The 14,100-nt window shown below is 40.8% G+C and overlaps 1 protein-coding gene across 34 annotated transcripts in view; it reads left to right on the forward strand.

Moving 5' to 3' along the window:
* Positions 1–1,972: 1,972 nt before the first annotated feature.
* Positions 1,973–14,100, forward strand: part of CD44 (CD44 molecule (Indian blood group)) — a 53,697-nt gene continuing 41,569 nt past the window's right edge. For 18 of the 34 annotated variants that reach the window (XM_059849214.1, XM_059849215.1, XM_059849231.1 and 15 more), the window contains exon 1: positions 1,974–2,177. In XM_059849214.1, the coding sequence (XP_059705197.1) occupies positions 2,111–2,177 (67 nt within the window). In that variant the 5' untranslated portion in view covers positions 1,974–2,110. Of the gene's footprint in view, positions 2,178–14,100 lie in introns of all 34 variants that reach the window. The other 16 variants (XM_059849208.1, XM_059849229.1, XM_059849233.1 and 13 more) reach the window with 7 other exon arrangements.

Genomic DNA, 14,100 nt, shown 5'->3' on the forward strand with positions numbered 1-14,100 from the left:
AGCAACCTTTTCATATTCAGGTGTCAGAAGGGCTAGAATTAGAAACTTCAGACCATGAAGAGACCAGGAATTTCCACTCCTAGTTATCTAAAACTCTGCCTCTATCCCTAAAATGGATATTATTCTCCCTTTACCTGTGCCAAAGAAAACTTATTATTTTTAAAAATTCTGTATCACTATGAATGATAGAGGGTATTAATGAAGAGGCAATTTATGTTAATCAAAAATAGGACTCAAAATTTCCTGAATTTTAATTAAATGTTTAAATATTCTGTTTCATCCATAGGACATGAATTTTAAAAGTAACTTAGCAATTGGAGAAAAAGACATACTTAGTAAATTTAAAATATTCATTAACTGTGTGCCAGCATTTTGAAATCCCACTAAACTTAATTCATGGATTTTGATGCCAAAACATTTACAGATATAAATGTACAGTATTTTACAGAACAATTTCTATTTCTACTTTAGACAATAAGTTATATAGGAGATTACTTTTTAATTGCTTTTAAAGTAATTCCTTAAAAAACAAAGTTGCATATTTAATAAAGAAAATGTGTTTTATCCATAATTTCAAAGTTGCTACCTTCATAATAAAAAGATTCCCTATGTTTAAAGGAAAGATTTTTACTTTAACTTTGTCCCATCAGATATTCTAGAGCTGTAGGAAAAGCCTGTTGGAACCTGTTGCTAAAAATTTGTCTGGTTGAGGAAAGGATAGCCAGCCACCTCTAAGTCAAATGGCAAAAAAAGGGCAAAGTCCTGAAAACCTCTTTGTGTGACCTTCTCGTGCCTGTGGCTGGAGACTTGTCTGTACTTTTCCATTGTTTGTGCTAATGGAGATTAAATTAATGAGAAACTTCTTTCAAGTGGGAAGATTGACAAAATGGTAATCTGATCTAGGACTATTCATTCCAGATTTGGCAAGGGAAACTGAAATCTGGGCATTTCTGGCTGTTGTTAAAGGTGAGAAGCGCTGGCTTGGGTGATCCCTGACCACCAACCCCCCATCCCATGGCACAGGAACCAATCTTTCAATTCTCCAGCTCTGAAGAGAAGCCAGTGCATGGAGACACCACGGGAAATCTCCAAGGCACACAAGAGACAAGCCTTTTGCTCATCTACAGAGGCCTTGGGGTTTTCACCAGGGGTTTCATGAAGAGCTAAACAACACCATGCACTGCAATGAACATGTGTCCCTCAGGAGCTGAGACCTTGTCTGAACCTCAAAGATCTGGTACCTTCTCATCCTGTTTCTCTGCTTTCTGAATCAGGGATAGGAGGAAAAATTCCTTCTGTACCTTATGCCATCAATAGAATAAAGTATCAGCCTCAGTCCTCAGTATCACTCGCTTCTGGCACTGGCATTATTCACTACTTTTGCTCATTCATTATTCTTCTTGGAGCAGCCTGTGCAGGGACATCAAGGAGTGATGTAGAGTGGGCTGTGGGAAACAGAACAGCCTCGACTTACCTCCTGCATGATGTTATCCTCCAGCAGTGAGCAAAAACATTGCAGAAAGCCTCACTGCACAGCAGGCATTTTACTTGCTCTTAACTGAACCACACAGAGAAAATGGTGAGATAGGAATAAATAAGCAAAATATTTTTGGGAAATATCTAGGCTGTTATAGTGCTTCACCAGGGTTTAGAAACTCTAGTGCTTTTATGTTCACTTGGTTTGCAATAGTGAAAAGATTTTAAAATGCAGGATGAAAAGCTTATAACAAGCAGTGCGTTTCTGAGAGAACTCAAGAGAGATTACACAAATTTTCCTACAAGCACACTAAGTATAACTTCTGACTAGACTAGTGTAAGAAGAGAAGGTTTAGTGGCTCTTTAAAACTCAAGTGTGCCTGCTTAGTCAGTCCTAGCTCTCCTTCCACTCCCCCTTCTTCTGCTGCTGGGTAACTTTTGTTGCAATATGGGTGTGACTTTTGATGGAGCTTCCCCCTCCCAGTTATGTCATTACTTCAGTTCCTTTGAATCTGAATAAAAAGTGCAGCAAACTTCAGACTCATTGACTGCAGGCTTAACAAGCGTCGGGGCTTTTCTTCTTTCTGCAGCTTGCAAGGATCTTTGGATTTTGCAAAACAGTTCCAAGAAAACAATGGCCAACTTCTCCTTATGGACAGTTTTTGGATTATGTTTGCTGAAGCTCTGTCTAGCAGAAACAGGTAAGGTTTTTATGAATGAAAATGCTTATGATTGCTAAGTTAATGCTTCAGACAGCAAGTGTGCTTCTGCTACACAGCTAACAGCTTTCCTGCATCTATAAACTTTTATTATTTCAAGCGTTATCAGAGATGTTTTAGAAGTGTAATCTCACTTGTGCTGGTCTGTACAATCACGGAAAGCTGCATGTGGCTTGTAAAGGGCAATTCCAAATCCGTAAAAACTGAACTGCAGAACATTAAAGAATGAAGTTTAAAGTAGGAACAGAACTACATTAGGGGATTCCGAGTGGCTCTGGTGAAGCTCAGTTTGACAATGTGACTGCTGCTCCAAACGCAGTTTGCTCTCCCAGCTCCCCTTCGGACTGCAGCGAAAAGGGGGTGGGGGGTGGAAGGAAGGGGGAGAGCCCCCCCAGCTTACAGCTGCATTCTGGAGTTTTCATCAGCTAACCAACAGCTGAAACAAGCTGCACTTGGGCACAGCCTTGCTGAACAGGAGAAAAACTGCAGGGATCTCTGCTGAAATTTGGAGAGCTTTTATGCCAAGCGTGCTTGCTTCTGACTTTCTCAGGTCTCTCTGGGGCTGACTGATGAGCTTTTGGGACAAAGGGGGTTGGAAGTGACAAAGTTCAGTTGTGTATTGCTTACCTTCCTGCAGCTTGGTTATCTGCTTCAAATATTTGTATTTAAAAATCTAAGGTTAATACAGAGGAAAAAATAAAAATTTTAGGTCTGAAGTGACAAGAAGCTTTTGAAATTTTACATGGTTCAGGCTCAACCATGTTTTAGGGGAATGATCATACTTTTAGCAGACTCTCACTGTGACTGCAACTGCCTCCAGGCATTTTGTGGTTAGGGATAACAGTTGTGCTTATATATTGTTTTTGTACTCATCAGTTCCAGAGTCTAACAAAATGCATTTTTCATGGCCATTGTCACCCAAGGGCTGTGTGTGTGTCTGTGTGTGTATAGTAAATATGTGTCTCATTTGCTTGAGCAGCAGGGGATACTTCTGTTAATGGTTGCAGCTCTGCCAGGCTGGGAATGGGTGTGTCACGGGGAACAAGTTCCCAGTGCTTCTGTGATAGCTGAAGCAGCTTTCCTCATAGCTTTTCTTTCTAAAATCGTGTGTCCATTGTACCAAAATGCTCTTGCTAAGATCAGGTTTATAGACAAAGCCTTAAGAGAAAGGGCAGGGCTTCTGTAGGCAGGTAAGGTATGTCTAAATGTGTTTAAATCCTTGGCTTTGTCCACGTCTGTGCATTGTATAAATATTACAACTGCTCAGCTGATTTTTACTTCTGTGGAGTGTCCTGGAGTGTCCTAGAAAGCAGGGTCTGCACTGACTCTGAGAGTAGTGTGTTTTTACAGGGAGACAGAAAGCCCCATTATTGAGCCCTCAGCATAGTTACAAAAAGTGTGTCAAACTTCACATATGCCCTCCAGGGAAGTTTCTTTAGTGGCTTAGGAAGGTATTAGAATATAGCTGCAGTATATTTGAGTTGGTATACAGTACATTCCAGCATGACTTTGTAGTCAGTAATGATTTGAAAACAGCAGTTGATGGTTTTGTTTTCTATTTTTAGCCAGTGATTTTGCTGTGTATCATAGACTGGTGGCTATTGCTGTTGGGAAACTCCTGAACTGGAATTTTGATTCTTTTAGTACAGAATTTTACAGAATTAAAGAGGACCACATTGCTCTTAATGTGATTTCAGAAGGAAAAATGAGATACAGAGAAAGCTGAAAAACTTACTCATCCTGATTTCTGTGATGTTGTGACTATGCTGTCACTGATACGTGTCTCACTCTTGGTGTTGACATGACTTGTCTAAGGAGTCTGGATCCCAGAGTATATACATGCTGACATCTTGGTTAATGATGTTTTCAGAGGAGATTTTCTCCTGCAAGCGTGATGTATTTGTAGAAATATTTTTCTCAAAGTTTTCCTTGATTAACACAAAACAAATCCTAGAATTTTGACCCCCAAATTTGGAAGAAACTGGAAGAGAAGTAGTAGTGGTAAGGGTGAAATGGAAAGAGGGAGAATGAGTCTGCCCGTGGGAGGAAGGAGCTTGCCTGTTAGCACTGGAGAGGTTGCCAGAGCCCCATTCCAAGGTAAGGCTCTGAGGCAGGGCTCCTGCAGCTGCTGGTCACTCACAAAGAGACCAGCCTGCCCCTTGGTTTGCATATCTATCCTGTAAATTTGTAAATAAAGCAGTTTGAAGAAGCTCTTTGTGCTAGTTTATTTTCACTCAGTCCTTCCAGTGTGTATCTTGGCAGTTTCCCAAAGCTGCAAAGTAACTAGACTTTATTAAGAGTTCACTTGAACTTTCCATCATTGTTTAGTGGAAGGGTTGTGGAGCTGTCCTGGAAACCCTCGCACACACTGAACCAGCAAAGCGTGGCAGGGGATTGTGTTGCAGTCTTTGGAGAAATGTTTGAAGATTCTTTAGGTGCTGGTGTTCACCACAATGAAGAGCCATTACCTTGAAAATAGGAAGTCAGAAAAGGCTTAATGAGGACAGATAGCATCGTACAATTGAGGAAGAACTTTTTCAAGTAAATGCTTTTAAAACCACCGGTAGCCCTAGCCAAGGTTAAACTAAATGTTCATCCATATGTGGTGTGTCTTTCTTTCCAGAAGAGTTCCCATGACTTTTATAGGCCTGAGTTGAAGATAGTGTGAATATTGCAGGTATTCATCTATCACCTAGACCTGCATGAGGTTTGACTGTATCAAGAATGTGCCAGGAGTTGGAGACATCGTGACATGCTGATAGACAGATAAACACCAGAGAGAATCATGAGCTCATTACTCCTAAAATACCTGTTGAAAAGATGTGATAATATTTGATAATACTAGTTCTGAATGTAGTTGATAAGGAGACAGTAAAACAATCAAGGAATTTAGAAGTTTTTAATATTCCAAATGCTGTGAAAAGGCTCCTCCATCTGCTTTCTGGTCCTCTTGCATCACATTTTTGTTCCAGAACTAAGGGGTAAGTGCTTGAAAATACAGTCAATATGGAAGATGAGAATTCTCCCCTTCATATATCATTGTTTGGTCTTTCATTTTAAAGACTATGTGAGAGAGCAAGGGAAGAAGTTCTGCAAAACTCGCCTCTAAAATTGGTTTCTCCAGGACCAAGGCTAAGTGTATATAGTTATTTGTGAAATATAACTTCACAGAGAGGATAATTGTGAAACAAACATGACCCATCACAGTAATCTTGCCTGCTTTGAAAACAATGCAACATTGCACTGAACAGTTAATGGTGTTCAAAACACATCATATTTTAGAATCAGCTGGCATCTGGGAACATGCTGATTCAATTTGTCAGCATTTAACTGAATTCTTAAAATAGAGAAATGGAAACTTCCAACTTGCTAGAAAGCAGAACACATCCACAGCCTAGTTTGTCCTTTGCCTTTTGTCAGGGTTTCTGTGTGATAAACCTGGTGGTTTGGACCATTCTCTGTGTGTTACCCACGACTGTGGGCGGGAAGCCAGTTTGGTGTAGCTGATGGTCATTTTCCAAGTGTCCATCATCTCTTAACAGACAGCCATCTCTCCCTCCCAGAGAGGTAATAATAATTTCAAAGCTATCAGACACTGTAATTATCAGTGGCCATGATGGGTGCTGCTAATAGCGGTGGCAGAGAGGATTGTGTCAGGGCCGTGTTTATCGTTTCCTCCCCGCAGTGCCTCGGCAGTAATATCAGTAGCAGCTGGCTGTGATTTCCCTCCCTCGCCGCGGCTGCCGGAGCTGCCCCCGCCCTAGAACATCCTATGAATGAGTCTGCAGGCAGTAATGTGCCGTGGCAACTGAGGAAAAGAGGGGTTTTCCTTGGAGAATCTTTCCAGTCAGACAGAAAGTTCAGCTAATTGCAATTTAAAGTTCAAACCTCTGTGACTGTTTCCTGCCTAACGAAACCTGCAGTCATTTTTTGAGTCTGTGCTTTCAATTAAGAACATAATTGAACTTTCTTTTGTAAGCACTGGCTTTGGGACTTTCCAGTTCCTCTACATGACAACACTGGCAACTTTATATAATGCAGCTGTCTTATTTTGGAACAATAACCTTCAATTCTCATATTGGGAAACATTAGAAAAAACCCACCCTAAAAGGAGGTGAAGAATAATCTACAGTTTTAGCTGTTAAAAACATGAAAGCACAAGCAGGGTATGCTAATTCAAAGTAAAAATCACAGAGAAGACCTGAATTCTACTTACATTTGGAGTTTGAAAATACTTTGCTTCACTTTTTTTTTTCCTTCTCTTTTCTGTTGATGATTGATGTAGCTTAGTAGCTGGAAACTCTAAGAGACTGTGTTGTGTCTTAAAAAGAAAAAAAATAGAAAAAACGCCAGACATGCCGCAGCTGTGTTAAAACTTCATCTCTCTGCTGATGATACTGTTCCAAAAGCAGTGTGAGAGGGTTGTAAAAGGGATTGCCAGGGTACAGCTGCCTAGGAAAAGGGCATTAGCCTGCAATCCTCAACTTCACAATTAATGTTTTACTAAGTACCTACTTTAGTAAATAAGATGCTGCCTCTGACAGAACGTGTAATAGTAAAAAAAAATCCTGCCATGGCATAGCTTTTGTTAATTATGTATGTCTCACAGTGACAGCGTGTTAGCAAAACAGGTTCTCAGAAGTACATTTCCCTAGGGGGCTTTTTTATTGTTATTTTTGTTAATGGATAGGTGTCTGTAAAGAAGCAGGGTGTGGTGTGTGTGGGTAGCTGTAATGAATAGTTTCTTGCAGATTTCCCATCCAGAAGCGGGAGGTTAGCTGGAGCTCAGTGGATGTTCTGTGGGCACCCGGACCCCTGTGAGCAGATGTGAGCCAGGGGGCCGGCAGCAAGCAGGCTGCTGGCCAAGCCGGTGTGCGAAGGCTGAGCAGCAGCCCTGGGCTGGCAGCCTCTCCGCGGGAGCGCGGCTCCCAGCAGGGATGGGATGGTGCGTGCCAGGGCGGCGGGGCTGCGGCGCTGGCAGGGAGCGCTCCGAGCGCTCATGCCCGCTGGAAGCAGACCGAGCGGGCTGCACGGTGCTCCTCCCGCAGCCTGTCAATGCCGTGGTTCGGCCCTGTGGGAGGGCTGGCTCTGATGGGAGCGCTTCACCTGCTCTTTGCCATCGGCCACCTCCCATCTCAGACTATGTGTCCCTATCACGGAATGAGGGACTGACACAGTATGTCACTGCTAAGGACAGCCAGCTCCATCCTGGTGCTCTGGATAAAGCCACTGCACCAGGAAGATGGAGTAGTTAACCAGGCAGGTTCAAGGGAAAGTAGTATTTGCCAGTTATAAAGAAACGTGATCCATTCATGATGGAGACACTGAGGGTGCGGCCTGAACGCATCTTTCACTCACTTCCTTATTGTTCCTCCTCCTGCTTCATTAGGTGTCCTTCATTATTTACTCGTCCTTTCCCCTTTCCATCATTTACACAGGTGTGTAAATGTAGAAAAAAAGCTTATTTTGCTAATGAGTCTTCATATTTATAAATGTAGGCTTTTGTTCTCTGTTCTCGTATGTTGTTTTATACATAAATTTGACATATAGGAACCCTTAGAACATGGAAGTGAAATAGTACATATTTTCTTTTAATCAATTTCACCAGTAGCAGTGCTGTAAAAATCAGATAAAACTTTATTGCTCCGACAGTTTTATCCTGTTTACTTGTGTGTTTGCTATCTTTATATGCACTGAGCACTGGCAGCTTTTTAGAGTTCAATAGCAATTGTTTCCTGTTAGACAACAGCAAATGCAAAGTAGAGTTTCCTTAAATGCTTTCCTTCCATGCTTATCTATTTATGATTATTGATGTTTGAAGCTGTTTGCCAAGTGAGAACTGACTTACATCTTTTGCCCTGCTGTCAGAATGAGCACTTCTTTAGGTTCAAGAACTTGAAAATTTATTTAATACTTAGCTGAAGGATAGCTTCTTGAATTAAGTTTTACTCCTGTTTGAAGCAATACCTCCTAGTAATAAATATCAACTGTCTTATTGAGATTTTTGGAGGTATTCCTACTTAAAGCTTGATGCTCTGGGAAAGGCTGTAGGGTGGAGTGTCCAGGGACTTTGGAAGATTGGTATTAACAAAATACCACTCTTCCATTGCACTAGTCAGAGTCACTTTGTCTTGTGAGGAGCACAATCTCTCCTAGCACAGAAAATAAAAATGCCCTCCTTGAGATTGCGTATTGAGCTCTAAACTTTCAAACTCCTCTTTTTCTGCAATGTAACCAAATCATTTTATAGCCTGCTGAGAAGAGATACTTGGTGGTTCCAGTTCATACTGAGTGGGCACAGCTAAGGTTTTAGAGAAGCACTTATCCCCTTGACAATTCTTGCATTAAAAGCAGGAGCTGCCAGACATTTTGAGCATGTGAGACACATTCCCATGGTGACTGCCTAGAGAAAAGTTTCTTTCCTGCATTTGTGGCTTGCCTCAGTAAAACCCTGGATCCATTTGCTCCCTGTTGTGGTATAGAATATTGCAGAGCGCTTCTAAGAGTGTCTATGATGATTTTTGTGTCTTGTGACATTTCTACAAGATCAGTTCTATTCACTCTTTTTTTTCTTTTTTTTTTTCTTTTTTTCTCCTTTTATTCTTATGGCTTAATTTCCTGGCTGCTTTTTGGTGGGAAAAGATCACAGTAGTTTTGTTTTATTTTCTCATCATACTCTTGACCTGCCAAGTGTCACATATTATCCACTAGTGATATTGTTTGTGCTCACACTGGACAGAGCACAGCATTATCTCTTTTTTTAGAGCAGTGAAGCAGGGGCAATCTTGGAGCATCACGGAAGAGTAAGATCAGCACAGTTGTTCAGGTGATTTTCAAGGGCATCTCCAGGCATATACACTGGACAGTGTTTTCTGTCTCTGTGGGTTCATGTGGATTAGAAGATGCCCAGTTGTCCAGTTTTCCAGGAGGAGACATATCCTCTGAGCGGGAGATTTTTAAGACCAATGACTAAATCTGAATTTGCTTTCCCATAATGCTTTGATAGGAGATTATTTTAATTCAGGTAGTACATATAACAAGGAGATTGTGTTTCCTTCTGGAGCTGGAGATAATTTTTCTTCTTCTTTTATATTTCTTAACAACTCCTATTACTTATATATATGCCAGTGGGGGCCAGACCTATTGTACATTGGTGCAGCATAAATAATATATTGCATAAAGAATAGTGCAAGACTGGTAAGATGTTTCTACAGTGCCCTTAAAGAACAGTAGAATTTCTATCCAAAATTTTGCATTTGCAAATTAATAAATTCTTTAATTAATTTCTTTTGCTGAGAAAATGAGGAAAAACTGAAAGAGCTCTCTATGCCTGACTAGGCTACTCTTCAAAATAAAATATAAACAATGTTATTTGCTTCAATTGCTTCTGTGTTATCACAAGCCCCTTAAAAATGTAGCCACAGCACTGAAAGTCTTGGGCCCAGCAAGGTTTATGTCCGTTAATAACCTACAAAAGTATTTATTGGTAACATCTACTTGAAACACATCCACGTCTTCAAAGCTCAAGGCAGACATTAGTAACAAAAACAAGTGGTCTCCCCTCAGAATATCCTACAGTACCTTAAACATTCAAGCATTTCAACACCAGGACATGTCTGAGATGTATTCCTTCTGTTTTTCATCTGCTGGATTCTTCTGACTATTGTAGAAGAATTCTTGAAACATATTTGCTGTCTTAGGCTTTCTCAATGTATCACTTCAGAAATAGATGGTGTCTCTGTTGAAATTTTGTTCTGGTTTTTTTTTTTTTTCCCTTCCATTGCACAGAGTTTACGTAAAAATTACAACATTTGATCAAGAGGGAGTTACCTTATCTGGTGGATTTCATCAACACCTTCACCAGAGCTGGAGTCAGGCTGAATGTATTTAAATTACCTAGAACTTCAAATTTGAAGTCTAGGTTTAGTAGTATTTAACAGATAAATAATATTCCCAACTAGTGAGAAAGAAGTGAACTGACAAACATGCTGCCAGCAGAAAATACTGATTTGTAATTTTTGTAGCCTGTGGGAAGTCAGTGTTTTTATCCCCACTTCACAGGTAGGACAGCAGAGAGACAGAAATGTAGCTGTAAATAGAATATCTTCTCCAAAGTCCCAGCCCCTTGTCCCATCAACAAGATCAGTCCCTCTTTAGCCTCAGTTTCGGAAAGCAGGTATCCTTTCACATCCAGGGCTACTTCAGATGAAGGAAGCATTATGATTAATTGTAAGAAAATCATTCTTGTGCAAATATTATTCTACTGGGTAGGAAGTGAACAAGAACACGGAGGACCAGAGCATTCTCTGAAAACTGTTACCGTAAAAATAGGAAACTCTCTTCAGTTACTGTTTGGCAATCCATCACTGAGTCTGGTTGTGCAATCCTTCTTCAGCCAAACAATATGTGTAAGAAAATATCCCTTATGAGTAAGTGTCTTCCTAATTTTTGGAACACCCATATTGATGCTTTAAGTTTTGTTTTTCAGATTTTGCAGATTCTGTACTGCATTAGTATGTAACTCTGAACTTCATATGAAGTGTTAGCAAGTTCTCCTCACAGTTCTGTCAGACAAACCAATCTTTTTCCAGCCTGAGAATCAAGGACACCATTGCAGCTTCAGGCCCCAAAAGCATAAACAGCAGGAAACTGAGGAGAGCAATCTGGGAGGATGGGACTTCATAACCTGAAGCTGTAATTGGACAATTAACCCCAACATGTAAATGGACCAAAACTTGCAAAAGTGCAAAAACTCATGACCTGTTGTTCATCTTGAGTGTAGCCACAGCCAGGCTCTTGTAGTGCCCCAGGTGTATACTTTGAAGGCCTTTTCATAAATACCTACTTTATTCCTTTAACACTGTCTAGCCTCTCTTCTAGGTAGCCCCTCAAGACATCAATACAACCAAGTTTTTGTAGACTGCACTGAATTTCTTAACAGTATTAGTCTTCTGTCTGACTTTATTACTCATAGTGCTCAGGTCATGCCTTTTTATCAACACAGTCACAGTCACATCACAGTTGACTCACAGGAATTGCAAGGCAATGTATTGACACCTTTTTTCCACCCCTGATGTGATACAAATATATCCACAGTGATAGTCATGGCAACATGACTAATTGAAATTTATCTTTTACTTTTTAACTTACTGGGTTTGGTATCTTGAATTGATTTCTACATTGGGAAATAGCCTGATACCTCCCACCCTTCCAGAGAAAGTAGTTTTATGAGTCAGGTCAATCAGCAGTTTGTTATAGCAAGGTGTGTCTAAGGCACGTTTTTAGGCTGTTCAAGGAAGACAAGAGGATCTATGCACAGTGATTGGTAGCAAATCACCTGGAAAAGTGGTTTCTCACTGCATCAGCTACTTCTGCTGTTTCTAAGACATCACAGAATCACAGTATGGCTTGGATTGAAAGGGACTTTAACAATTACCTCGTTCCAACCCCTGCCATGGGCAGAGATGCCACCCTCTAAATGAGGTTGCTCAGGGCTCCATCTAGCCTGGTTTTCAATGCTCCCAGGGGTGGAGCTTCTCTGGGCAGCCTTTTCCAGTGCCTCCCACCCTCAAAATATGGAACTTGTTCCTAACATAAAATCTAAATCTTTTCTCTTTTAGTTTAAAACTGTTTCCCCTTGTTCTATCACCATCTGCCTGTGCAAAAACTCTCCCTCTTAAAAAAAAAAAAATCCTTTAAGTACTGCAAGGCTGCAGTGAAGCCTCCTCAGTGCTTTCTCTTCTCTGGGTTGAAGAACCCCAGGTCTATGAGCCTCTCTCTGTTGGAGATGTGCTCCAGCCCCCCAGTCATTTTCATGGCCCTCATCTGGACTTGCTCTGAAAGTTCCATGTCCTTATGTTGGGGACCCCAGAGCTGGATGCAGTGCTCCAGGTGGGGTCTTACAAGGGCAGAGTAGAGGGAAAGAATCACTTCTTTGCCCTGCTGGCCACGTTCCCTTGGATGCAGCTCAGGATGCTGTTGGTGTTTTGGGCTGGGAGCACACACAGGTGGCTCACGTTCAGCTTTTCATCCATAACAAATCCCAAGTTCTTCCCATCAGGACTGCTTTCAATGAGTTTTTCTCCTAGCCTGTACTCTTATGTCCTGGGTGGATGCTTTGTCCACTGCTCTTGATAAACCACTTAATGAATTTTGCTTCAAGTAATGTCCTTGGTGGGAGTAAAAGTATTGTGGTGCTTTATTAATTAGTAACTGTCTCAAATTTTTTATTTATTAAGATAGCAGATTTCCAAACTGATGTTTGAATTGACTCTTGCTCAAAATGAATCCAGTGTCATAGAACTCACTGTATTTGAGCTGAGGTCCTCCACTGTATCATTTACCATTTAAATGTAGATTTAGCTCTGGATCTTCTTGTAAAATCCAGCTATATCTCATAAAAACAAATTACTAGAGTCAATGAGCATCACAACAAAATCACTGGCTTCACAATGATTGCAGCACTTTTGGGGAACAATGATGCTTCACTATTTGAGGATGATTACATTCATGCAATAGTGTATTGCCTTTATGTATCTCCACTGCCTAAATACATGTAGGATTTAATGTAGTATTTGAAATCACAGAATATCAAGGCCACACTGCCAGTGCCTCTTTCCCATTCTTCCCTCAAGCAAGAGAATCTTCAGTGCCTGTCATGAATTGTTAAATTTAAATAAACTTTTTTTTTTAATAGGAAAAATATCACTCTTCCCACCACTTTTGTGATAGCAACAGCATTGTGTACATCTTAGTATTTATTACAAACTCTTGTTGTTAAATGTGCCTTTTTATGAAACCAGTTCAAAAAGATTCATAACTAAGAGTATAAGAATTATTAAAGAAATTTAACTACTCCTGTAGCTTCGTGTATGAATAACCTGCATACAGCTTAGGAAGGTTATTTGCTACTCAGCATTTTAAGTAGAAATCTCAAGATTCTTGAAACCCTAGTATATATATGGATAGAGCCACAAAGACTCCAGAAAATGGAAATATTTTGTCACCAAAAATTCCAGGAGGAGTTGCCTGCTGGCCTAGGCAATCTGGTTACAGGCTATGGGATCCCTGTCATTCTTGTATTAGGGGAAAAACAAAGGGAGTAGTGGATGTGAAAATGTTCTCTTCCATCATCAGAAGCTTGCATAAGAACTTTTCCTTTGACTTCTGCAGATCATGTCCTACATTGTGAGGCATATTCTGAGCAGCCTTCCTTTCTTCAGTATGTCTACCAGAGTAATGTTATCTTTGTTTTAACTGGCTGGTTTTCAGAGCTTTGGAAAAGATTCCTGAGGTTCCTTTCTTTGATTGGATGGGTGACAGAGCAGCAAATAGGAGTAAGGTCCTTTGGGCTCCACGCTGGGGATCTGTCTGATGAGTCTCTCTGTGTGTGTCAACTGCTTTTATCCCAAATAACTAAATCGGTCTCACAGTGAAAATCAGACTCCAGCTACTATTCTCCAGCTTTGTTGCATGCGTTTCTTCACGTGGGCTGCATGGAACTGATCCCAACTGATTCTCCTCACAGCCCTTGTTACTCAGCCTGTGGGGTTAGACTGCTCACTGTACAGCCTGGAGCTCTCCTCTTATTGGCAATGTTGATTGTGTTTCCATCATTTTGAGGGGGGCATATCAGATAACTAATTGCACACTATGATATCACTGCCTGCAATTTCTCCCCCGAGGTGCTGCGCAGCTGTACCATGTTCTGCTGGAGTCTGAAAGCTTTCAGCTCCCTATTGGGTGAGACTATTACAAAAAGACTAATATTAATGTCAGCAGCAAGGAGGTTTATCATAAGTGATGACACAGTATAGGCTCACTCAGGATGTTTACCAGAGCAACAGTTGCCACGTAGATAAAGTATGATTGGAAGATGCATTAGCAGATTCTTTTCTTCCTACAG

This window comes from Haemorhous mexicanus, chromosome 6 (genome assembly GCF_027477595.1).
Source record: "Haemorhous mexicanus isolate bHaeMex1 chromosome 6, bHaeMex1.pri, whole genome shotgun sequence".
NCBI lineage: Eukaryota > Metazoa > Chordata > Aves > Passeriformes > Fringillidae > Haemorhous > Haemorhous mexicanus.